This window comes from Triturus cristatus, chromosome 7, assembly GCF_964204655.1.
Source record: "Triturus cristatus chromosome 7, aTriCri1.1, whole genome shotgun sequence".
In the NCBI taxonomy this organism is placed as follows: Eukaryota; Metazoa; Chordata; class Amphibia; order Caudata; family Salamandridae; genus Triturus; species Triturus cristatus.
In genome coordinates this window covers 1,691,660,344-1,691,686,150 of record NC_140590.1, presented here as the reverse complement: position 1 = coordinate 1,691,686,150, position 25,807 = coordinate 1,691,660,344, and the positions used below count along the sequence as shown (strand labels likewise).

The following is a 25,807-nucleotide window of genomic DNA, read 5'->3' as shown; positions in this document are numbered from 1 at the left end:
ATAAAAATGCAAGCTAAGGTTTTCTTTTATCCTGTTTTTGAATAAACATTTCCCAAAAAAATTGAATAAACATTTCCAACAAAATGTAGCGCCTTAAAAAAAAAATGTCCGATGCGTGTCCCCTAACACGTCTTGTGCACGTTTCACCATCTACATCTCCCGCCAATACGTATTTCTGAAAATAAACACACACGAGTTTTAGCACATATTTTATGGTAACAGCGTTTACGCAAGTTCATCTACGTAAGGGAGGACTACCGATTGTATGTCTAATTATTTTTTATTCATCATTTTTCACAACGACGTTTCCCTCACCAAATCCTAACACTTAAAAAGATAAAACCGTAAAAGGCGTTTTATTATGTTTTTAAAGCATTGGAATTTTTGTGTACTATGTCCTAACAGTCACCTTTTGCGACGTCAGCTACCTCAAATACAGTTATTTTATTAAAAATACAAAACCCGAGGGGTGCCAACGTTTGTATCGGAGCGGGTGTTTTCTACGCTCCTCACGAATACGCAGACACAGACTGAACTGAGGGTGCAGTTACTGGAGCTCAGGACGACCGTGTGATATTGTGCAGTACTTTTTAGTGAAACAGTTCAAAGTCAACCATAGAAGCCGACATGTGCGAGTCCCCAGCCCAGCCCCTCCCAGCCACCCCCCTCTACCCCTTATGGGGGAGCTCGAACCCAGCCGCTCGGCCTTGTTTGTTTAATTGCCTTAAACTGCAACTTTCCTTCGCCTCCTATCACCCAGGTCCTGAGGGATTAATTGAGTGTTAACGCATTTTATCTTTTCACAAACGAGTCCAGGATCTCCTGTTGAACGCCTGTAATCTGGTCTCCTATAGACAAGCCCCTGGCAGCTCTCCAGCGCGGTCACCACAGCAGCGCTCAACCCACTGAGCTATCTCCCCCCATTGCGGTACTCTTCTAGCATGGGAGTTATTACCACGCTTCCGCGCCAGCCTCTCGGTGCAGATTTCGCCAGATTTACCGCACGGATGTTCCTCTGAAAGAGGGAGTATCTGTGGAGGTTGATGCAGCGTTGACACTTACACCCAGGCAGCACTGCACTTTTACCCGAAGGAGAAATGACAACACTGGAATTCCATGGAGGGCGACTAATTAGGGAAGGGTGCTGTGTTTCTGGGAAGTCATAACTCCCCGCCTGCCACCTGGGCTAGGATATTCACTCCTGTCAGTAGAGTGAACATCATTCACTCCCACAAAGTACAACCTTGACAGGTCCCGCCCGCATCATTAATTTATGACAGCGACCACTCCTACTGAAATGGTCTATATAAATGCATGCAGATATGTAAAAAAATATATATGCATACATATGCATATATGTTAACACATATATACATATAAATATGTGTGTATATATTCTCAAATATATTTATATGTATTTATAAACAAGCATTGAAAATGCAATAGGTCTCGCCTTTTATTAAGTTAAAGCCATTTGCTTTGCTCTACAATACCATTAGCAAAGCAAATGGCTTTAACTTAATCAAAGGCGAGACCTATTGCATTTTAAATGCTTGTTCTTTCTCCCTCTGTCTTCTACTTCCAGGTCCATGTATCTTTCCAAGGTTTTATCTCACACCCTTCCCTCCTCTCCGTGGCTCGCTCCTCTCAGCTCCCAGCTGTTGCCTCTTTTCTCTCACTTTCTCTACCCTCCTCCTCTCGTTTCTCTTCCCCCCTCCCTTCACCTCTGGCCCGTTCTCTCACCCCCATCCATCCACTTTCACCTTCCCCTTTGCTCTGACACCCCCACACACATTCCCCCCTCACACTGTACTTTCGTTGCTCCTGGCATTCCACCCCTGGGCCCCACCTCTCTTCAGCCTCAGAGTGTCCTTGGGAGGAGTAGGGGCTACTTCACATAGACCAAACAACCCTCTCCGACAGAGGGGGTGGGAGCGATAAATAAACCCACGTCACGCTGTACAGCGAGCCCTCCGGTGCCCCGCGGCCAACCTTCACAGAGACGTTGGATTGCATCCCTAGAGAGGCCAATGGGCTGGAAGATTATTTTTGACATCCTAACTCACTGTGGTGGTTGTGCCAATAACATAGCGCCTAGAAGCAGGGACGTAGCACTCAGTGGCGCAGCAGGTGAAGTGAGTTCCAATGGTGTCAGCGCCCCTGGGGACCCATTTATAGACGTCCCTTTTCTACCCAACAGTGAAGATGGGGGGGGAGGGGGGCTGGGGAGCGATGTTCTTTCCCTGCATTATGGCTCCTGGCACCTTGCTATGCAGGGCAGGCTTTAGAGCAGTGCGACTGGTGCGGTCGCACTGGGCACTGACCTGTGGAGGGGGGCGCTGTGACCTCAGGTGGGCGCTGTGTTTAGCAATATCTTATGATGGGAAAGATAAGGGGCACTTTTGCAGGTGGTAGCGAGAGAATCCGAAGAGGTGATCATGGGATGTGGGGGCGCCAAAAGTGATTGTCGCTCAGGGCTTCATCAGCGCTAAAGCTGGCCCTGTTGCTACGTCACCGCTAGAGAGAACGCAGTTTATTCCAAGTTAATTTCATTTAGCGCCGAGAGATAGCTTATTCCGAACCCTGACATTTAGAAGCAGTGGTCAGTAGTGGTTAGTTTGTATTCTAGCACCTAGAAGTGAGTCAGGTCTCTCTGAGCCCTCATTTTAGCTTCTTTCGGGGGTTTAACTGCCCCTAGCCCCCTAAAGCACAGAAGCACCCAGCTGACATCCTAGCTGCTAGAAGCGGTTGAGTAGCCAGAGGCGCTTCGGTCGCACTCACCTTGCACTTGCGCCCGTCGATAGAGCCCAGGTCCTCCTCGAACTCGACGCCCAGCATGAAGTCCATGGTGTAGTTGCGGAAGGTGGTGAGGGTGCGGATGATCATGTGGTCGCCGTCCTCCACGAACTCCTTCTCCGGCTTGAGCAGACTCACTATCTTCCTCAGCGCCATGTTAATGTCTGTGGATGTGAATGTGTGGAAGACCACAGAATCAACACAAACCGCAGGTCTGTGAGTGACAACAGCAAGGCTTTCAGGATGCAACACCCAAGTGAGAATGATGTCAGAACTTGCATGTTCACTCACTCACCTGCCCATGCGCTGCTCTGAGTGAGTTAAAAACCTGCTCCAGAGATCTGTCTGTAACCTACATGTCACTCATGCCATACCTGTACATGCTCTGTGAGAGATGAAACCCTGTGCATGTCTGTCTGGCTGGATCTGTGCTACTGGGTAGGGAAGCTTGCATTTACTGTCTTGTGTGAGAGAGAGAAGCCCGCTCCAGCTGCCATGCTCTGCCTGGTCTGCGAAGAGCCAGCATTGGTATTGCTGCTGTCTGATTTGTACCCGTCTGGTGGTAGGGTAAAGTGTGCCCTGCTGTTGACCTGGCTGCACCTATCCTCTGAAGTAGGGAAGCTTGCATTTACTGTCTTGTGTGAGAGAGGGAAGCCCACTCCAGCTGCCATGCTCTGCCTGGTCTGCGAAGCGCCAGCATTGGCATTGCTGCTGTCTGATTTGTACCCGTCTGGTGGTAGGGTAAAGTGTGCCCTGCTGTTGACCTGGCTGTACCTATACTCTGAAGTAGGGAAGCTTGCATTTACTGTCTTGTGTGAGAGAGGGAAGCCCACTCCAGCTGACATGCTCTGCCTGGTCTGCGAAGCGCCAGCATTGGCATTGCTGCTCTCTGATTTGTACCCGTCTGGTGGTAGGGTAAAGTGTGCCCTGCTGTTGACCTGGCTGCACCTATCCTCTGAAGGAGGGAAGCTTGCATTTACTGTCTTGTGTGAGAGAGGGAAGCCTGCTCCAGCTGCCATGCTCTGCCTGGTCTGCGAAGAGCCAGCATTGGCATTGCTGCTGTCCCATTTGTACCCGTCTGGTGGTAGGGTAAAGTGTGCCCTGCTGTTGACCTGGCTGTACCTATCCTCTGAAGTAGGGAAGCTTGCATTTACTGTCTTGTGTGAGAGAGGGAAGCCCACTCCAGCTGCCATGCTCTGCCTGGTCTGCGAAGAGCCAGCATTAGCATTGCTGCTCTCTCATTTGTACCCGTCTGGTGGTAGGGTAAAGTGTGCCCTGCTGTTGACCTGGCTGTACCTATCCTCTGAAGTAGGGAAGCTTGCATTTACTGTCTTGTGTGAGAGAGGGAAGCCTGCTCCAGCTGCCATGCTCTGCCTGGTCTGCGAAGAGCCAGCATTGGCATTGCTGCTGTCTGATTTGTACCCGTCTGGTGGTAGGGTAAAGTGTGCCCTGCTGTTGACCTGGCTGTACCTATCCTCTGAAGTAGGGAAGCTTGCATTTACTGTCTTCAGTGAGAGAGGGAAGCTGCTCCAGCTGCCATGCTCTGCCTGGTCTGCGAAGAGCCAGCATTGGCATTGCTGCTCTCTGATTTGTACCCGTCTGGTGGTAGGGTAAAGTGTGCCCTGCTGTTGACCTGGCTGTACCTATCCTCTGAAGTAGGGAAGCTTGCATTTACTGTCTTGTGTGAGAGAGGGAAGCCTGCTCCAGCTGCCATGCTCTGCCTGGTCTGCGAAGAGCCAGCATTGGCATTGCTGCTGTCTGATTTGTACCCGTCTGGTGGTAGGGTAAAGTGTGCCCTGCTGTTGACCTGGCTGCACCTATCCTCTGAAGGAGGGAAGCTTGCATTTACTGTCTTGTGTGAGAGAGGGAAGCCTGCTCCAGCTGCCATGCTCTGCCTGGTCTGCGAAGAGCCAGCATTGGCATTGCTGCTGTCTGATTTGTACCCGTCTGGTGGTAGGGTAAAGTGTGCCCTGCTGTTGACCTGGCTGTACCTATCCTCTGAAGTAGGGAAGCTTGCATTTACTGTCTTCAGTGAGAGAGGGAAGCTGCTCCAGCTGCCATGCTCTGCCTGGTCTGCGAAGAGCCAGCATTGGCATTGCTGCTGTCTGATTTGTACCCGTCTGGTGGTAGGGTAAAGTGTGCCCTGCTGTTGACCTGGCTGCACCTATCCTCTGAAGGAGGGAAGCTTGCATTTACTGTCTTGTGTGAGAGAGGGAAGCCTGCTCCAGCTGCTATGCTCTGCCTGGTCTGCGAAGAGCCAGCATTGGCATTGCTGCTGTCTGATTTGTACCCGTCTGGTGGTAGGGTAAAGTGTGCCCTGCTGTTGACCTGGCTGTACCTATCCTCTGAAGTAGGGAAGCTTGCATTTACTGTCTTCAGTGAGAGAGGGAAGCTGCTCCAGCTGCCATGCTCTGCCTGGTCTGCGAAGAGCCAGCATTGGCATTGCTGCTGTCTGATTTGTACCCGTCTGGTGGTAGGGTAAAGTGTGCCCTGCTGTTGACCTGGCTGTACCTATCCTCTGAAGTAGGGAAGCTTGCATTTACTGTCTTGTGTGAGAGAGGGAAGCCTGCTCCAGCTGCCATGCTCTGCCTGGTCTGCGTAGAGCCAGCATTGGCATTGCTGCTGTCTGATTTGTACCCGTCTGGTGGTAGGGTAAAGTGTGCCCTGCTGTTGACCTGGCTGCACCTATCCCCTGAAGTAGGGAAGCTTGCATTTACTGTCTTCAGTGAGAGAGGGAAGCCCGCTCCAGCTGCCATGCTCTGCCTGGTCTGCGAAGAGCCAGCATTGGCATTGCTGCTGTCTGATTTGTACCCGTCTGGTGGTAGGGTAAAGTGTGCCCTGCTGTTGACCTGGCTGTACCTATCCTCTGAAGTGGGGAAGCTTGCATTTACTGTCTTCAGTGAGAGAGGGAAGCCCGCTCCAGCTGCCATGCTCTGCCTGGTCTGCGAAGAGCCAGCATTGGCATTGCTGCTGTCTGATTTGTACCCGTCTGGTGGTAGGGTAAAGTGTGCCCTGCTGTTGCCCTGGCTGCACCTATCCTCTAAAGGAGGGAAGCTTGCATTTACTGTCTTCAGTGAGAGAGGGAAGCCCGCTCCAGCTGCCATGCTCTGCCTGGTCTGCGAAGAGCCAGCATTGGAATTGCTGCTGTCTGATTTGTACCCGTCTGGTGGTAGGGTAAAGTGTGCCCTGCTGTTGCCCTGGCTGCACCTATCCTCTGAAGGAGGGAAGCTTGCATTTACTGTCTTCAGTGAGAGAGGGAAGCCCGCTCCAGCTGCCATGCTCTGCCTGGTCTGCGAAGAGCCAGCATTGGCATTGCTGCTGTCTGATTTGTACCCGTCTGGTGGTAGGGTAAAGTGTGCCCTGCTGTTGACCTGGCTGCACCTATCCTCTGAAGGAGGGAAGCTTGCACTTTTTCTGCCCAAGTTGTACCTGTTCTATGATGAAGACGTATTTCCACCGCAGTTGATTCATCTTACGACAAATGTAAAGGATATTTTCAATGCTCTTGCATCACCACCCCCTTTTGTACTGCTTTGTTCGCCATAAGTTGGCAGGGTATGCTCAGACGTGAGTCCCTTGCTCACTTTGCCACTGGATTCAAGCAAGCCTGGCTGAAGACGGCTGAAATGCCAGAAACCGGTCCTAGGAAGCTTGTTTCCGGTCCAGGGAAGGCATGGCTTGGCAGTTCGGGCTGGATTGTTCCCATGAGGCACAGGGTCAGACTGATTTGCATATGGCCATGTCTGAACTGGGGTGGCAGAGTGGGCTAAAGAACGGTGATGGATCAAACCCAGATCTGTTGACTGGGTGTGAGTGTTTGATTGGTTCTGATGCTCCGTCCATCACCACCCCCTTTTGTACTGCTTTGTTCGCCATAAGTTGGCAGGGTATGCTCAGACGTGAGTCCCTTGCTCACTTTGCCACTGGATTCAAGCAAGCCTGGCTGAAGACGGCTGAAATGCCAGAAACCGGTCCTAGGAAGCTTGTTTCCGGTCCGGGGAAGGCATGGTTTGGCAGTTCGGGCTGGACTGTTCCCAAGTAGGCACAGGGTCAGACTGATTTGCATATGGCCATGTCTGAACTGGGGTGGCAGAGTGGGCTAAAGAACGGTGATGGATCAAACCCAGATCTGTTGACTGGGTGTGAGTGTTTGATTGGTTCTGATGCTCCGTCCATCACCACCCCCTTTTGTAATGCTTAGGCCAGCAGAAGCTTTTATGAGCCCCGGGGGCAAAAACCTATTGCGGGCCCTGATTCAGAGTGCCTGGCTTCACTCCCAGCTTGACCAAACCATGTGACCCTGAGCATCGCTTTCGGTCACTGGAACTCCTTTTCTGTGGCCATCACACTTGAGAGCACCTTAAAATAATTCATGTCAGATTGTGCACTTACAAATACCTTTCTTGGACATAGTTTAATAGACAATAATGTGGTTCCATCTATAACAATAAAGGCCTTCTCTAGGAGGCACATGACAGATGACTTGCCTTTTCGGTCACTAGTAAAGTTGTCATCAGGGCACAGAGGAGGAAGAGTGTGATACCCAGAAGGTCTAATAAAAAAATGGCTTCAATCCCACATTCCCAGCTTGACCAAACTGTGTGCCCCTTGCTAGTTACTTTTCTTCACTGTTCTTATTTTTCTATGTTTATTACATTTCAGAGCACCATGAAATACCTCAGTTCAGGATCGGCACAGTACAAAAATCCCTCTTGTATGTGGTTTAATACACAATAAAGTTGCTCCTTCAATAACAATAAAAGCTTACATTGGAGAAACAAGACAACAGACTTCCTCTCGAGGCTTTAATAAAATCACCAGGGCAGAAGGGGTTCTAATAAAGGTAAATCAGTGCAGTGATTATAATGTGCTAAAGTAAAACAATCCAGATTACTAATATTTGAATGCCGAAATATGGTGATGGAAAAGAGAAGCAGGGTTGCAAAACTCAACACAAAACTTTCCACCACACTAAAACAAAATAACTTGCATTGTCAATGCTTGTTTGTATGCATGATGTGAGTAAACTCACAAAACATGTGAGCACATTTTACTTTTGGTGTTATGAGTGAAATAAGTAGTTTTTGATATGGACTAAGCCAGGAATTTTGTAAAACTTTTTAAACATAGCTAACAAGTAGTTCCATGCCATTTGTAACACTTTCAGCCAGTTTTGGCATTTCAGCCAACAGCATTTCACATGCAGGGGCTCTGAGATCATAATTTAGGTGTAAAAAGAAAAACTACAAGCCCCACAATGCAACATACTGTTAGCTGAAAAGCCAGGAATGTCTGATGGTATTATATATGCTAATGTCACTGGGTAGACTTGTGAAATGCAAAATAAAATGCAGCTGCTGACTTTCTGCCTATTTTCTTCCAGACAATCACAGGGTAAACAGCCCAGTGGGTCAGAGGGCAGAGATTGCTTTTCAAATGCAAGCACAGCATTTCCCTGCTAATGGGCGAGCAATGCCAGCCGCAGCAGCTGGAAGTGGCTGAACATACACTGAAAAAGGAAAAACAACTTGCTGGCACCCTTCGTCCTGAGAGGGGTTTTGTGTGATTTAGACAGAGTCTGCCTCTCCACTGCAATGCTCCTGCCAGGATAGGTGCAGCACGTGCTGCCCCGCAAGGGCCGCAAGTGCACCCTGACCCTTACCATGGCCTACTGAGGCTTCAGCTATATATCTAATGGATGGAAGAAAGGTCTGGCTACCCTGAAATACTTATCACACAGGAATAAACCCCACTGTGTTGGTTTTTTATTTTATTTGGGAAATTCTTTGCGTCTAAAATATTATGCTGTGAATATATGGTCAGATCTGGTGTACGATAATGTTTGAAAAGTATTACACATTATTCATTTGTTTTGTTATTAGATTTGCCCGTTTATCCTCCTGATGTTTTATGTACATAGTTAAAGCTAATACTGTCCTGAAGAAGGTGGTAGAACAAATATATACCCGCCGAAACGTGTCTTGACTGTAGATGTGTCCAGCCTGGGCCTATACATCAGAAGGAGAAAAGAAATTAAACTCTGCCAAAGTATGGCAGACACGTTTTTTACCGGACTGATGTATGATGGATGTATGGAATGTGGAATGAATGGTCTGTGAGATGGGAGTATGATACAGGAGTGCTCATGGGGGTATGTGTTGAATTGAGAAGTGGTAAGGCCTTTTTTTTAAACAAACGAATGTACATCTTTTATAATGGATAGAAAATAATGCTGAAATGATTTATGCAAATAATGTCATAAATATTATAAAAGAAATGTTTTGTAGAAAGTAAAGAAATCTGAACTTTATGAAATACATTTTCAAAATTGATTTGGATCTGTTGACAGTGGGATTTATTCCTGTGTGATGAGTAATTCTGGGGAGTGGGACCTTTCTTCTACTCATTATGCTGTTTTTTTTCAGGGTCCTAAGTCTATTTTTGACAGCTGAATCAATAGGGGGCGTCCCTTTTATGTATTTTGCTTCATCCATATATCGACCTGGCCAACGCAAACGACTGCGGCTTACCTTTACCCCTCAGCCCACTGTCAACACCGCAGCCTGACCACTGCACCCAGCCTCCATCCTCCCAGAACCAAAGTCACTGGAATTAGGCGGCAAGAGAGGACACGTTAGCGAGCCTCATTGACTGAATTATGTGGCAAGGAAAAGCAACTTGTGACGCACGTTCTCACTGTTGTGCAGGTATTTGGACATTTTAACACATAGAAGTAGATGCAAACCATGTTAATTCTCTTCCTTTGGAGGGAGATACATTCAGCAAATACTGCTCAAAATGTTATTCATCAATCCTTGCACCAAACCACAGTGGCACCATCTCACCTGTACTGTCCTTCCCAACTCCCAAGGTCAAGCAGTTTTTGTGAAACATGCACAATTGTGCACTCAGCAGGAAACAAAATACATCTCTCTTATCCGGTGAATCCCATATATGTTCAAATTGTATTCTGTGCCCTTAGCTTGAGGCTCCAGGAAGCACCAGTTTCCAACCCGAGACAGACCGCAGAAAACTGTTGTAAATGCAATATCTATTTGACATTTTTCTCTGTGCACAACATTTTAAGATTTAAGAATTCGGGTATTAAAAAAACATAAAGCTGCAGCCTGTGTAGGACGCTTCTAAACTTTGAGTGTCCTTGTGGCGCTCTGATACAACTGTGCTCTAAAGACCACTTTGTATTCACTGTGGAAATAAATATTGTCATGACTAGAGGCCTAAGTTCAGACCATCCTTTCACTGCGTTTTGAGGCCCCTTACATTGCTGCAGAATGACCGCTGGGAAGCCAGACCTGGACAGGAGCTAACAGTTTATTGCACAGATATGCCTGGGGGACTTTAAAATGGCCCTGCGTGACAAAGGACTCAATCCTTCCAACTTGTATTATTATATTTTAACATGTAGCGTTGTATAACTCTCTCTGTGGGCAACCATGACCACTCAACGCCGCTCTCTTTGTATGCATTAGGGCTATTAACTCCTTCTGGGCAAAATGCGCACTTCTTTAGTGTTTCCGAATGCAACATACACCATGCAAAAGGCGAGCACTCCACATTTTCAAAGTGTCACGAGCCACAATGCAGTGCCTACCCGTTGTTTTATTAATCTTTGATTTATTTGGGTTGAAATCATTTTTTGTGCAAAACGGCAAATTATGCGGCCGATGGTAAACTATAGAGCAAACAGGACAACTCTGTGACTGCACAGAAAACGCTGCCGGCTGTAGAGCCGCATAATTCCAGGTACAACTGTGACGTCCTTATGGTACATGTAGCGATGAATCCTTATTTGTATAAGGTTAGGCTGGTCTTGTCTGAGGCAGAATCAGTTCTCTGTGCATCAAGTGCCTGAAGAGATGTACCAGGAGGTGAACTGACATTATTTAATTAAATCATGTGTATGGGTGTGGGGGGGGGGGGGGGGGGGTGGACTCAATCCAACATAGAAAGATGCTCATTGGAAGACCGTTCTAAATTGGGATTACTGGCTCAAGCAGAGATTGAAAAGATGTCTCTAAAGTTTATGTATGTTATTATCAAGGAAAGAGTTTACATGTTTTTTATTTAATTTTTCTATTTGCATATCTCATTGTAAAAAAGTAGCGTTTATAAGTCTATGTTTATTTGTGCTTGAAAGACATTATATAGTTCTTTAACATAATATACTTAAAATTATTGCTGTTAACAGCAGTGCTTAATTTGATCCGGTGCTTTCCGGGCTCGGCACCGCGCTTAATTGTCAACACCGACACTTATGAGTCTGCCACGTAGTGGCGATGTTTGTCTGATTTAGAGAAGGGTACAACAACAGTTGTTTGTTAATTCAATATACATTAAAAGGGACTGCCGCTAAAGTCATTCGTATAGCTTTAAGGGCCTCGAATAGTCGGAATTGTGAGGCTTGTAGGAGTGTGATGGTGAGCAGTTGGCTGTTACTGTAACCGGGCGGTGCAAGCGTAGCTGGCCTCCTTACGAGGGCCCTGTCACTATTTTATTTTTTTTACAATTTAAGTACTGATAACAGTAGCTAACGGTTGCTAACATTCCACAGTACATTGTTAATAGTGCTACTAGCCCCTGCCTTCTGATCACCCTTATGTAAACTGAACATGGCCACTGACTGTCTCCTTCATGACTCTGGCACTAAACTTACATACAGGCAAGGGTGTTTGGTGTCAACACTGTGAGCAATCTGATTGGCTGAGGCAACCTCAGTATTCCATGGTGTCCAATAATTGTTCCTGCTATAAAGTTTTTCAAGACCGTCTGTTCTTGCATGTTTGCTCATGAAACCAATGAATAAAAACGTTCCACTTACCCAAGGCTTTGAGGTAGGGGTCCAGGTTCTCCTGGGAAACGAAGGTGTAGCGCCCGCTGAGGGTCGGCGGCATCTTCTTGGCGCTTTGGTGACCTGACGTGAGAGAAGGTTGTAAGAAGTGTAAGGCTCCGGCGCTGTCAGCGTTGCTATCACTCCCTCGGCTCCTCTCTCTCTGAACGCCACCGCCCTCTCCCTCTCTCGGCTATCACTGTGGCCTTGGTCACTGACTGTCTCCCACGGCCCACCCTGGCTCTCCGGGTGGGAGGTGGCTGGTGTATATATGCACGTGTGGTTCCAGGGGATATGCCTTGCGCATGCGCCATAGAGGCTGAGCACAGTACCTTGGCCAGGAGGACCGCGGAATGGCTCATTGCCGCCTCTGGGCGCCCTCTCTGTTTACTTTCTTCATTTTGTATTCGTGTGATTTGTAAATCGTACAATAAAACTCAATCCCTGCTAATCCCACCCTGCCATCCCTTTTCACATGAAGGCTGGGCCCTGGCGCAGCGCCCGGACCTCTTCGACCGGTCTTGGGTTACACAGGTATGCCGACATCCACCGCTTCGGCCCTTTCCCACCATTGATCGCCAAATAAAATTAAATGAACCCTTCTTGCTTCTTGTGTTCCCTTTCAGAGTTGCCAGGAGGCCTCCCCTGGTGAGTTGGAGTCCAGTGTGACAGGAGCACTCCCGTTTTTGAGAGCGTGGGGTTGCGCGCTCTCTTGTGGGGTGCATATGCGCACTATAGATTAAAACGAACATATAACTTGTTGGCTAGGTCAGTGGGCTGTGCGCGTGGTGCAGAGACCTCCCTTTGCCTGGTCCACAATTCCACCAGCACTTGCTCAGCTTTTTATCATTTCAGTATGGATAAAATAAGTGCCATTGAGTTTAATAATTATCCTGGCAACGAGAGTGGAGAGGCCGTTCAGTTTCTGTGTGCTGAGTGAATGAACCGTAATGTATTATTTTCAGTTTCAGGGAGCTCTTTCCATGCACATTCCTTACGGCCATTTAATTAACATTTTTACAGTGTTTTTACTTCAGTTTCTAAAAAGTACAGTTTCGTTTTCAAAATGAAAAGTATTTATACTTCCCATAGATTTAATTATAGAGAACGGGTTGCTCTGGCTGTGAGTTGAGGTTAGCAGAGCAGCATTGACTCACTCCATCTGTGGTTTCTGGGAACAGACAGGAGATTGGCATATGATATCACCGCAGGAATATGACGTCACACTGTGACATCACTACCGGAACCTGATATTCGAATGTGACCTCACTATGTGGGATATCACCGCAGGAACTGTGAGATCACCAGAGGAACCCGACCCCAGACTGAGGCATCATTGATATCACAATGTGACATCACTCTAGGAACTTGACACCAGACCAGACCGTGGCTTTTTACTCCTGAGGTCTGGAGTATGACTGTGACATCACTGCATGCACCTGGCGTCAGAATGTGACATCATTCCAGGGCACCGATTCAAGACTCAGATCTCTCAATGGTAACTTGTCGCCAGACTGTGACATCACTGCGCGGACGTGACATCAGAATGTGACATCCCTCTAAACCTCTTATTTTAGACTCGGATATCCCTGCAGGTACCTGTCGCCAGACTGTGACATCACTGCGAGCACCTGACATCAGAATGCGACATCCCTTTAAGCCTCTTATGTTAGACTCGGATATCCCTGTAGGTACCTGACGCCAGACTGCGACATCACCGCGGATAACTGGAGTCAGATTTTGACATCACTCGACACCGCTCTAGTAACCTGACATCAGACTGTGACTTTAATCCACGAGGTTAGAGTCTGACTATGACATCACTGCAGGAACCTGACATCAGAATGTGACATCACTCTGGGACCCTGGCTTTAGACTCGGATAACCCTGCGGGAACCTGGCGCCTGACTGTGACTTCACTTCTGGCAGCTGGAGTCAGATTGTGACATTGCATCAGATACCACCTCGCATCCGGATGTGGTATCGCTTGAACAGAAATAGTTGTCACATCACTCCGGACCTCCGATCCAAGAATGTTACGTCACTCTAGGAAGCCTAAACCCGATCGTCACCGTGACATCACTTCAAGAACCTGCTGTGTGGCGTGACGTCGCTAGAGGTCTCTGCCACGAGGGTCTGATGTTTTTGTTGTCACAGAGTGGAAAGTACCCTTTAACACCCGGAATCTCTCGCAGTTGGCATTCACCTTGTGGACTGTCTATCTTCTCTCTTGCTGAGAGGTCTCTTCTGGGACAGTCACAGGCTGATGTCTCTCAGCCTTCTCCAGTGGCGGAATTCTCTCGTAGACAGTCACAGTGTGGACTCTGTTTGTCCTGCCTGTCGCTGTGGGGTCTCTTCTGAGACAGTCACAGGCTGATGTCTCACAGTCTTCTAAGTGGCAGGAGTCTCTCATAGGAGGCAGTCACAGTGTGGGCTCTATCCTCTCTTCCTTTAAGGTCTCTTCTGGGAAAGTCACAGACTGGATGTGTCTCAGCCTTCTCCAGTGGCGGGAGTCTCCCCTAGGAGGCAGTCACAGTGTGGACGCTGTCTATCTTCTCTCTTGCTGAGGGGTCTCTTCTGGGACAGTCACAGACGGGATGTCTCGGTACACACTGGGAGAGAGACTTAGTCAAGCACGGGATGTCTCTCCTGTTAGCAGCCTTTCGTGGGCAGTTAATGAGTGCCAGCCAGTCACCCCTGCCACAGTTCTCCCACCCAGTAACCTTTGAGGGTTCAAGCAGAGGGCATTAAGGGTTACAGAAAAAGACGGTTTGCTCATTCGGCACACACTGACCTTTTTGGAGGGAAGAGATGAAACAAGCATTAACTAGAAATGTCTGCAGCCAGCCTGCCCTCAGAAAGGGGCAGAAGAGCTCTAAAAGTGGAACTGCCCTCTAGGATTGGAGGCAAAGTGTGCATGGAGTCCACGGGTCTCTAAAGCAGGGATCTTAACCCGATGAGCTACCTTGTCAGGTTGCAGTCCACAAAAACTGTTGGGATTGTAACTTGTGTTCTGCAGGGTCTGCGTACACCTCCCACCTACAAAACGAGGTGGCCTGGTGAGCAAAATAACAATGGACTGGGATGCGGCCGGAGTAATCACCAGTGGCTGAGATTAATTCAAGCGTTACACCCATCACTTTTTGTGTACTTTAGTGTGTCGCCCTAAGTGGGACGGGTATGCCCAGACGCGGCCCCGTGCACACTGTGCCAATGCAACCAAGCTATACCCGACTGATGAGCCCTAATAAGAGGTAAACCGGTCCTGGGTTGCTTGAGTTGTGGTTCAGGGAGGACCTAGCCTGGCAGGTAAAGCTGGAATATTCCCATTGGAGCAGGGTTGAGACTGATTTGCATATGGCCGGGTCTAATCTGAGGTGGCCTGGTGAGCATGAGAAGGATGGACTCGGAGGCGACCAAGAGTAATCAAGGGGTTGAGGGATAGCTTTTACCTTTCATGCCACGAGGAGACCTTTTAATTAACCTTCTCTTTATCCATCCCTAAGGTGGGCCCACACCACCCAAAACAATCCCTTGTTTCAATATGAAAATATAAAATATAGTTAAATGTCAGTAAAGAAGTACATTGCCGATGCGGTATAGCTCACACTGGCTTCTAGGTGCTTGGAAGTATTTAGGGTGTGGCTTTCGAGCCCTGTACACAGTGGTACTGAGAGCACGCCTCCCGGAAGTGCTCTCTAGAAGGAAATGACGTAACGGTGCCCGGACTCCAGGCTAGAGGGGCGCATGGATGACAATCAGAGCAGCTCATCCTGCTTGAAGAGGCGCTTTGAAAGCAATGGACAAGGACACTTGAATCAGTGGGACCTACTCAGGGCTGGCCTCTGCTCAGAGAGTGTCCTGGGCCAAACCAAACTTGGCGCCCCTCCCACTTGTCCTCTTTGTTTATGTCTGAACAACTGGGAGGAGTAGGAGGAAGGTGAGAGCGGCAAGATTAAGGAGCGCCATGATAAGGAAAAAAACAAAAAGAAGACAAGGGCACAAGCAGGCTTCAGAAAAGTGATTAATTCCAATTTTCTTTGGACCCAAGTTGTGGGGAGACTGCTGCAGAGAGCTCCAGCTCCCCTCTGGAGGTTGGTGCCCTGGGCGTGAGGCCAGCTTGCATGTGCTAAAGGCCAGCCGAGGGGTGAAACACAAACCAACTCTTCAGGGGTCCCCATTTAGGCCAAGGTCAACAAATGTTTGTGAGATATGGGAGACTCAGTGACCCCTCATCCTTGTGCATTATGCCACCGTGCCAGCCCGGGAGCCTCTTACAGTTACTTTGGGTGATTTTCATTCCAGCAGTTTAGTTCCTTCGTCGGTTTCCATACACACGGAAAGCCCATGTGTAGGACTATCGGACAATTTTCTTTCCAGATACACCCATTTCCAATTCCTGAGCATTTTCTTTATCAATTGTGTTATCAAGTTAGTGAATTGGTGGATTTGAACCTACCTAAGACTACAGCTCCCAGAAGCCACTGATGACCTAAATGAAATCCCAGAACTGGAAACCTGATGTCCCAGAGAGATGGGGCCACCTGCTCCCCAGGAGGTCTACCCCCACATTGAGCCTGGAGTTTGGGATATGTAGGGTATGCATGCGTTTGAATGACATTACAACGTGTTAAAAAAACAACGCAGGATTTTACCACATATTTTTTACCCCACATTCTTTACAGCAATGTAACTTTTACAATGCATGCCTTTACCACGAAATTGATAGTCCTTTTAAGGTAAGTATGAACATATATGTAATGCCACCGCCTTGCAGGCCAATAAGACCAACTAAGGGCAGTACACATTTGAGAATACATCTAAATCTGTTGATTTCTTTTTGCAGGAATATGTCAGGGCTTTACCCTCTTTTGTACAGGATACCACTGATTGTCTCAAAATAATGTGTGATATTCCTTGGCATACTGATCACCTGCTAATGACACTTGCCGTCACTGCATTGTATACCTGCATCAACCACCAGGATGGATAGAGGGCTGTTGAATATTATTTGAGAGGCAGACCATTGCGATTATATAACCAATGATCAAATGGTGTCTTAAGAATAATTATTTTCATTTTGACAAAGAGATATTCCAGCAATTGAGGGTTTTGGCGATGGGTGCTTGCTTCTCCCCCAGTTACGCGTGTTTACATATGGGCTGATGGGTGGAGCGAGTGCTGGTCTCGGATTATGCCACAACCTGGGATGATCATGTAATATGCAGGTTACGTTACATAGACGATTTATTCGTCATATGGAAGGGTACGCCTGAATCAGCAGACGCATTTGTTGAAAGCATCGACGAGAACTCATTGAACTTGGAGTTCACTGCACATATGAGCAGACAACAGGTTCCGTTTTTAGATGTGCAGGTACACATCAAAAATAACAAAATAGAGTCACGGATGTTTAGAAAAGATACAGCGGGTAATTCAGTGCTATGCCTATAGCCTATATATTCATGCCTATAGGTTTAACTCTAAACATCTTAAAGCTAGCATTCCACATGGCGAAATGATTAGATTAAGAAGAAATTGCCGTCACCAAGAGGACCCAGAGAGCCGTCAGAGGGAAGTTAGAAACCGCTTTTTAGCTGGAGGCTATGCCAAACGGACGCTTGATGGGGCAATAATGAAGGCAAATTCGAAAAGCAGGGATCGGTCCTATTTGGAAAAACTGATAAGGTACAGGATTCTAGTACAAGATTGATTTTGACATTTAACAAGCAGGAGAAACAACTTAGATTGATTCTCAGAAAGCATTGGTCTTTAGTCCAAGGGGGTCCAGTATTGGGACCTTCGGTACCAAATTCTCCTCTTATTACATTCAAGAAAGCGCATCAATGAGAGATGCGCTAGTTAAGAGCAGTTCTGAAGTGATAGAGAATTCTAATTGGCTGTCCCCTAGGAAAGGGTTTTACAAATGTATTTCCGGCAGAGCGTGCAAATTTGGGATCAATACCAGTGAATACTGCACTCCGTTCCATGACAGGCCACAGATGATTAATGGCTACTACAATTGTAACACGGAGTACGCAGTATATGTGTTAGAATGTGGTTGTGGCCTTAGATACGTTGGGAGGATGAAATTGCAGGTGCATAAACGGATCCTCCAGCATCTCAGAGCCATTACCAATACTGATAATACATAACCAGTAGCTAGGCACTTTAATGAAAGTCATGATAAAAATCCTGAATGCCTTAAATACTTTGTAATTGATGTAGTTCCCAAGAGGATTCGCTGTGGCAACCAAGAGCGTAGGCTCAGGCAACTAGAATCTGTGTATATTTTAAACTTGGATTCAAAAGCCCCAAATGGTTTGAATGTAGGGGAGGAGCTACATACATTTTATGTAATTGGTGTCACACTAACTAACAAGTAATGAATGGTAATGGTAATATAGAGAGCGATTCATATGTTGCAGCAAGGTACTTTCTTTTCTTTCCCCTGATTGTTTTCTTTTATGCACTTTCCCCTCAGCACTTTTCTATGGTCATGAAACATACCAACTATTGGTTAAGTTGATTCTTTACACCCGGATTGGTGTTTTTCGTATACAAATTCCAGGCACGTTTTCTAGTTGAGGAGATTAAAGGTGGGGACAGACAGTCATAAATGGAGGAAGTATAAGAACGAAAACAAGTCTGCCCATTATGGGCTTAAATTGGGACTACTGGGAGTGTAAGATTTTTTTTTTAAATAATTCAATATTCGCAATACATGCAAATACATTTCGCTGTGTAGAAATGAATAGATCACAATAGAAGACCTACTTAGGATATATTGAACCATATTTTAAACATTTTCATTGGTTTACGTAATGGTTTCTATTTGTATTGTATTTTGATGGCGTGCACCCAATCATCAACTGCGTACAAGACTCGTTTACAGAATCCTCCATTCGTTATAAAAAAAAGTGTATTGATATACATGCAGTGTTGTGCAACACCTATCCATCAATCAAAGGGTTTTTTATGTACTGGAGTTTTTTTTATATACTTGGTTATTTAATTTGTAGTTACATGAATTTGTAATGTATTTTGGCACCATTAGTATGTTGGTTTGTGCATGAACACGGATACAAAGTATCAGTCTTTCTTCCTCGACCTTTGATTACATGATGATATATAAATGACCAGTGGATAGCATGACGTGTATGTGAACAAGGCAAGGTTGTGGCCGAAATGCGTTATGGTGGACATGTGGCAAAATAAGAAAACGAGATAAGCACTTGGAGTCTGTGCCCCGCTGTGTTGTGTTTGAGGAGACGGTATTATATATATATATATATATATATATATATATATATATATATATATATACATACATTTATATACACAATCCTTCTCCTTTTTAATTACCCGTCCGTTGTGTGTGTGTGTGTGTGTGTGTATGTATATATATACATATATATATATATATATATATATATATATATACATACATTTATATACACAATCCTTCTCCTTTTTAATTACCCGTCCAACCCAATACCCCTAGCCATCCCTAAACCCTAAAAATATCCTTATTATCCAATATCCTTACCCACCCCTAAACGCTAAAAATACCCTTTCCACCCTATACCCGTACCCACCCATAAACCCTAAAAATACCCTTACCACCCTATACCACCATCCATACCTAAACCCTAAGATACCTTTACCACCCTATACCCCAGCCCATCCCTAACCCCCTACCCAACCCTAAAACCCTACCCTACCCAACCCTAAACCTAAAACCCTACCCAACCCTAAACCTAAAACCTTATTACACACAAACAAACAATTATACTTACCTTATATGTGTAGTAAAGGAATGAGTGGTAAAGGTATATGCATTGTAAATAATATTGTGGTAAAATATGTGTGGTCCGAGGTAACGGTACTGCGTGGTAAAAAAAAAACCTCGTAAAGGCTGATTCCCGTGCATGCCAGCCTCTAACCTCAAGTTACCCCACTCAGTCCCACAGTTGTGCCCAGAGGATGCTAATTAGCCGTCTTACCTCTGACGGGGTTGGGGTTCGGTTCCTGTCGTTGCTCGAGGTGTCTACTTGTTTTTCGTGTGTCGGTGCCCTGGGTGGGCTTTCTCCCTTGAACGAGGTGGGCTCTGTTCTCTGGGATACGCAGCTCTGATTTTCTCTGATACGTGGGGTTTCTCTCGAGTCCCGGGGTGTTTCGAGCCGCTGGGGTTTCTTCCACCAGAGATTGGCGGCGGGCGCTTGCCTACTGGTCCTGTTTGTACTTTCAGGGCTGTGAAGGCGGAATATGTATTCTTTCTCTGGTGAGGTTGGCGCGGGCCCAGCTAGGCCAGAGAGCCCTTGTTTGGGTGCAATGCGGTTCTCTCTGGGCAGGAGGTTCCAGGGGCTGGTCCCGGGTTTCCCTTTCTCAATGCTGGCTATTGTTCGCCGAGGGGGTGTTTTACAGGCTCACCAGGGGTTCCCTTTCCAAGCTGCAGTCTTTTTCTTCTCTGGTGAGAAAGTTCTTGCACTCAGGACCTAGTGTGCTCTCTCCAGGGTGCAGTGTCTTCCTCTCGCCAGGTTATTGCTCGACAGGTCGAGGGGTCTCTATGTTCCTTCTCTATGGTGTGGGTTCTGGCACTGATTTGTGATTGGCTGCTCTGTGGAGCGTGCGGCGCCTCGTGGCTCTGTGGAGTGCGTCAGGCCCGGCTGTGTCTTGGTTTGCCTTCTCCAGGGTGTGTGTCTGCCTTGCCTGTGATGGGGGCGCTGGTACTGCTGTTCCCCGGCTGCACTGTGCAGGTAGCAGGGCCTCGTGGCACTGTGGAGGGTGGCGCTGGCGTGCCTGTCTGGGTGGGTGGGAAGGGTGCCCGGATGATCGACCTTTCAAGCCCCAAGGTCATGGGAGCTCAGGGGAAGTGGTTAATGAGCTCATCGCCTCGTTTATGTTTAGACCTGTCCCCTGGAGGATGGAGTTAACGAGCCTTAAGCTCCATTCTGCCTTCTAAGGTGTCTGTGGGGCCCCGTGGCTAATACTGTGAACCCCTGCGTCAGGAAATCACTTCCCTCCGAGGCCCTGACATATTTATCAGAGGGAGTGAAATGATGAGAGAGCCAATACATGTCAGAGACATTCCTTCGCTTCACAACTCCCTCTGCAGCCCTCACTGATGCTCGCCCTCTGCACCCACCCTGGGTCTTCTCTTTCTCTGGCGCCTGGATGACCCCATCCAAGGAGGAAAGAAAGATGGGAAGAAAGACAAGCATTGGCATAGCCAATAGGTCTCGCCTTTGGGACCTTATAAGTGTTTAGCCATGCAACAGTTGCATAACTAAATACTTATAAGGTCCCAAAAGCGCGACCTATTGGCTATGCAAAGCGGCCGTCCGGCCGCAAAAGTTAAAGTAATCGAGATCGGGATCATGATCAAACATCGTGCGGCCGCAAAAGTGAAAGTAATTGCGGTAAAGCGCGGCGCGCGCGCCCGCGAACATGCACTGTAGCTCTAGGCTGGCCTGGTAGCACTTTTTGGAGCCCTCTCAATAAGTCTCGCCAGACCAGCGCATGCGCTGGGTCAGGCGAGACCTAAAAAAGGAAAGAAGACAAAAAGGAAAGAAAGAGAAAGAAGGAAGATAAAAGTGGAAAGGTAAAAAAGAAAGAAGGAAAATGAATGGAAGAAGAAAAGAAACAAAAGAAGGAAAGAAAAAGAAAAGAGAAAAGAGAAAAGAAAAATGAAAAAAAGAAGATGGAAAGGTGGAAGGAAAGAGGGTTCACAGTATAAAATATTGGATACTAAAACCCACATTACACGCCACCTATGCTTAAATAAAGCTTTTGCAAGTATGCTGCAAATGAAAAACCATAAAGTTTAGTTTTCCTCCTTGGTAAAGTTTATCAAAGAACCATTGGTGAAACCCAGTCCTGGCACTCAATATGACTTGCTAGCACCAGTCCACTTCAAAAGGAATTTACAACAGCATTGGAAGGAGCAGTGCTTGAAATGGGTAAATAGAAGTGAAGGTACCCTATACCAGAGTACCTGCTGGTTTCAGAGCAGTGGCGGTACTCTCCAATTAAACGTATTGCACTTCTGCTAGAAAGTGCAGGTACTCTGCCTCTTAAAATAAAAAAAAGTGCAGGTTCTCTTTCCTGGACAGTGCCAGCCCTTTTAAAGCACTGGGAAGTAGACAGACACTGATAAAGCTGGAATGTGCCCTCTGCTCTTTTCAAAAGTGTCTTACTTTCACATCAGGCAACACTGGAACTAAACCAAACTTCTTGTGTGCAGATGTGCACCTAGTGAAAAATCAAAGTGCAGTCACTCCAAGTGAGGTTAACCAGAGCCTTAAGTAGGCTGACCTGTTGCCCCATGCTGTATGCTGCAATGGGTGGACGCAGATTGACAATGACACAACAACAGACCAATGGGCGCAGAGAGGTGGCTGAAAACTCCTGCAAGTATATTATACATATTATTTCTGTAAAATCAAAAGGTCTTGGCTAACTCCAGACCTAAAAAATACTGGCAAAGTTAATAGGTCTGACTTTTTGTGTGTGCAATTCTGTATAGAGCGTGCTCGACCCAAAGGTATTTGCCAATTTCTTTCCTCCCACTCCTCCCTCTTGGAGCTTGGATGTCAAAGGGGGCGAAGCCATGGGCCTTGCAGGATGCGGCTGGGGCCTGTGCAGAGCCACGTTTATGTGCAGCTTGAAAGCAAAAGAAGTCCTTCCTTTGGGATTGCTTCCTGAAAGTATCGCTATTTTAAAGACAGAAACCTTGAGTGCACATTTGGAAAGGGAATGACATGCAAACGATAACTAATCTTTAACATTTTATATTGAATCTGTTTGAGGAACCAATGCCTCTCTTCTAAAGCCTGAGCGACAAATAGTCCTTGTAGGAAATTGGATTATTATTTGGAGTGAGCAACTGCCTACTTCTAGGAATGCTTCAAACTCGGGTCAGGGTGAACCCCAAAAAGTCACTAATCTAACCTTAACCTGAGCTCACCCATCTGGTAGCAATGGCACAGAGCAGCCAGGTTTTAACATAGGGGCAATATGTTCAGTATTTATGCAGCACCAAAATAGACATAAAACAAAAATGCAAAACAATAAACACCCCAACCCAAATTAAAAAAATAGAATACATTTTATAAAAAAAATGAGCCCAAAAGTGAACGAAAACTATCAGGGAAAACAGAGACATGAATGTTTACAGATTTAATGGACAGTAGCACCAAAAATCACAATGCACCAATGGTGGTCAATGCTCTCTGTAGACTGTGACCTAGGTGTGAATTTAGGCTGAACGTGATAGAGTAAGGGTCGGATACACCGACCAGGTCTGTCCCATTAAAGATTTGCCTACAGATTTGGGGGATTATTTACGAATCCCTTGCACCGCCGGTACGTCACTTTTTCCTATTTTAAAAGTGAAGCAACGGCAGTGCAGAGGGCTTGTAAATAAGGCCCCTTGGTCTGCTTGTCCCACTGTTTGGGAGAAAAAGTTTTCAAAAGTTTCTAAACTTTCTTCTCGTGCCCAAACAATTACTCATGTGCACTTCCAAAGCCCTCAAGGATTTCAAACAAGGCACTTACAGACTCACAGAGTGTCAGGTAGACGCCAACATCAAGGTCCAATCTAGTTACAGTTTACCCTGGTTATCTGCGTACTTCCAGGAAAAGGCCTCTTGCAGCTTGTCGTCTCCCTGTTGCTACACAGGAGGTCAACCATCTGAGCCTTGGAGTCTACTTCTTATCCTGTGTACAAGAGGGAGGAGGCCTCCGCTTTGGTCACAGTCAAGAGGTCCTATCCTCTTCTGATCTTCCACGGATCCAGAAAGTGCCCTGAAGTGGGTGCCTGGAGGTGCCACATTTCAGCCTGACACCAACTTCAGGGTGGGATTGATGCTGGGCAAGCCCTAACCTATGGGGCAAGCATTACCATGGTCACCCCTATTTGCATTTTCAGTAGTTCCTGTTTGCCTTACTGCAAACAGACACAAAATGCCATGTGTCAAGGCATTGGCATTGGAAGGCAAAAACCGTTGGCCATCCTAAACCCGGGTTCTGAGGGCCGTGTGTGTGAAAGACCAGTGTCATTCCACATCTAACACTAAAATCCAGTTTGAAGTAGACACTCTACCTACAAGACCCTCAGAAATAGAAGTCTGGTAGGACAAAAGCAGGGTCCTTTAGCAACCAGTTGGGGGACGCAGAAGAAGGGTCTGCGCATCCTGTTCACTCAATTTCAAGTATTCCTTAAGTGTTACGTGAGGCTCAACGCAAGAACGCTACCACAATGGGCGCCTATACCCCCCACTCAGAATGTTCTGTGGGGTTCACATGAGTCATCTCTGGCCATTCAGGTCAGCCTATTGTTTGCTCCTTGGAGGCATTCCACACCTCATTTCACACCTCAGTCACACCCCTTCATGGCTGAGCTGGCAGGGGCGTGTGCTGTTAACCTTCCTACAGTTCAGACAGGTAAAGGGTAACTTTGTGAAAGTCTCCAACAGAAGTGTTGCTTCTTTAAAAACTCTTTCTGGGGAGCTGGTGGGAGAACTGAGACTCTCAGTGAATTCATCTCTTTCAGCACCGCTTAAAAATAGCACAGAAACATTCACCCATTTTTACACTTGCCAAGGCTCTTGGAATGAGCCTGTTAATCTTTACGGGGGAATGGATATTGTGGTCAAGAGTTCAATGTGTTAAAGTCCAGATGCCTTCCTTTTGGCATGACACATCACACAGCACGTGGACACAGCTTTTGTTGCAGAAAGGCTGCTTCACTAATGTCCAAGAATGAATATGCAACACATATAGGTACAATATATTCCTCACTGGACAGCTAAATGCCTAAGATGATAAGCTAACAGAGTTAAGTCTCTTATCCTTCCCTCCCACATCTGTTGGCATATCAGTGCCTTCCTGGCTCACCGAACACCTCCAAACTTTCTTCAAGCGAACAGCCTTCTTTCCAACCTAAAGGTCATCCTAAGCAGAAGTTGACAGTGGCGGCTGTCATTAACTGAAAGTGGTGAGTGACCAAATGTGTTAAAAAGGTGCTGTGCCAACTCAGGGAAAATTAAACCTTGGTATTCAATAAACACTAACTAAATTGCCGAAATATGTTACATTACAGTTTAAGGTTAGAATGTTTAACTTAAAAAAATTATTGTAATGCATGTTGGCGATGTAGTGTACATTGAATAGATCTAAACTAAGCACTCAGTTACCTTGCTGCACGTGCTCTGGTCCTGGTGTGCTGCTCGGCGTCCAGCATGGGCCCCAGCCAACTCCCCTAATCAGTCCAAATACTGCTCTCATGCTCTTGATATGATAAGCACCACGATCGGATGCAGTTCGCTGTCTCAGTGCTCCAAAGGCACTGGAGGCCTGTGCTTGCTTTCTGCCCAGCTGTTTAAGACACCTCGGTTGGAGAGGTTAAAAGTCTGCACGTCAGGCTGGCTGTCGCAAGACAGACGGTCAAAGTAACATGCACTCTTTAAACTTGTGCACCACTCCTTCTCCCATGCTGCAAGTCAGCAGCCATGACCCCACCCTCACAACCAGCTCAGGCTGGCAAAGGAATGATAAAATGGTAATAAAGTAATTTTATTATAATTTGTCTTTTTCCTTTTTTTCTGTGTAATCAGCAGGAGGGGTGACAGTCAGCCTAACAGAAGAAGCCTTTGCTGGAACCTGGCGCTCTTTCCTGACCTAACAGTCCATTTTAGTCTGTGCACCCTGTCTGCCCGGTGCGGGGTTACCTGCTAACAGCATAATGGCGCCTTTTCAAATAAAATCTACTTCCCTGATTTGAGTCCCTCTTGTGATATCCTGACCTAAAAAACAACCATACAGTTGCTTTTCGGCTCCAAATGTAAGCCTGTCCCCTCAAGAACATCCTATAATGACTGAAACTTACAGATGAAGGCCACTAAACCTTTTGGGGTCTTCTATCCTCTCAATGAGGATTGTGTCCACTCAACGATGGTCTCCAAAGTCTTGGAGATAGTTAGACATTTGACAATTTCCTCTAAAGTTCTTGGCATATCCCAGCCATGAAATAATGGTCTCTGAAGTTCTTGGAGTACTGTGTCCACTCAACAATTCAAAGTTTTTGGAATATCCAATCCACACGATGATGGCTCCAAATTGTGGGAAATCCCTTTTGACCTGATGCTTTGTCTCTAAACA

At 46.6% G+C, this 25,807-nt stretch overlaps 1 protein-coding gene across 4 annotated transcripts in view; it reads right to left on the bottom strand.

The window, feature by feature from the left end:
* Positions 1–24,996, bottom strand: part of RBP5 (retinol binding protein 5) — a 56,019-nt gene extending 31,023 nt beyond the window's left edge. The window contains exons 1-3 of one of the 4 annotated variants that reach the window (XM_085619879.1): positions 24,844–24,996; positions 11,636–11,728; positions 2,782–2,960 (exon numbers count right to left, since the gene is read on the bottom strand). In XM_085619879.1, the coding sequence (XP_085476005.1) occupies positions 2,782–2,960; positions 11,636–11,728; positions 24,844–24,934 (363 nt within the window). In that variant the 5' untranslated portion in view covers positions 24,935–24,996. Of the gene's footprint in view, positions 1–2,781; positions 2,961–11,635; positions 11,729–13,850; positions 14,093–19,650; positions 20,443–24,843 lie in introns of those variants that run through there. The other 3 variants (XM_085619880.1, XM_085619881.1, XM_085619882.1) reach the window with 3 other exon arrangements.
* Positions 24,997–25,807: the final 811 nt, after the last annotated feature.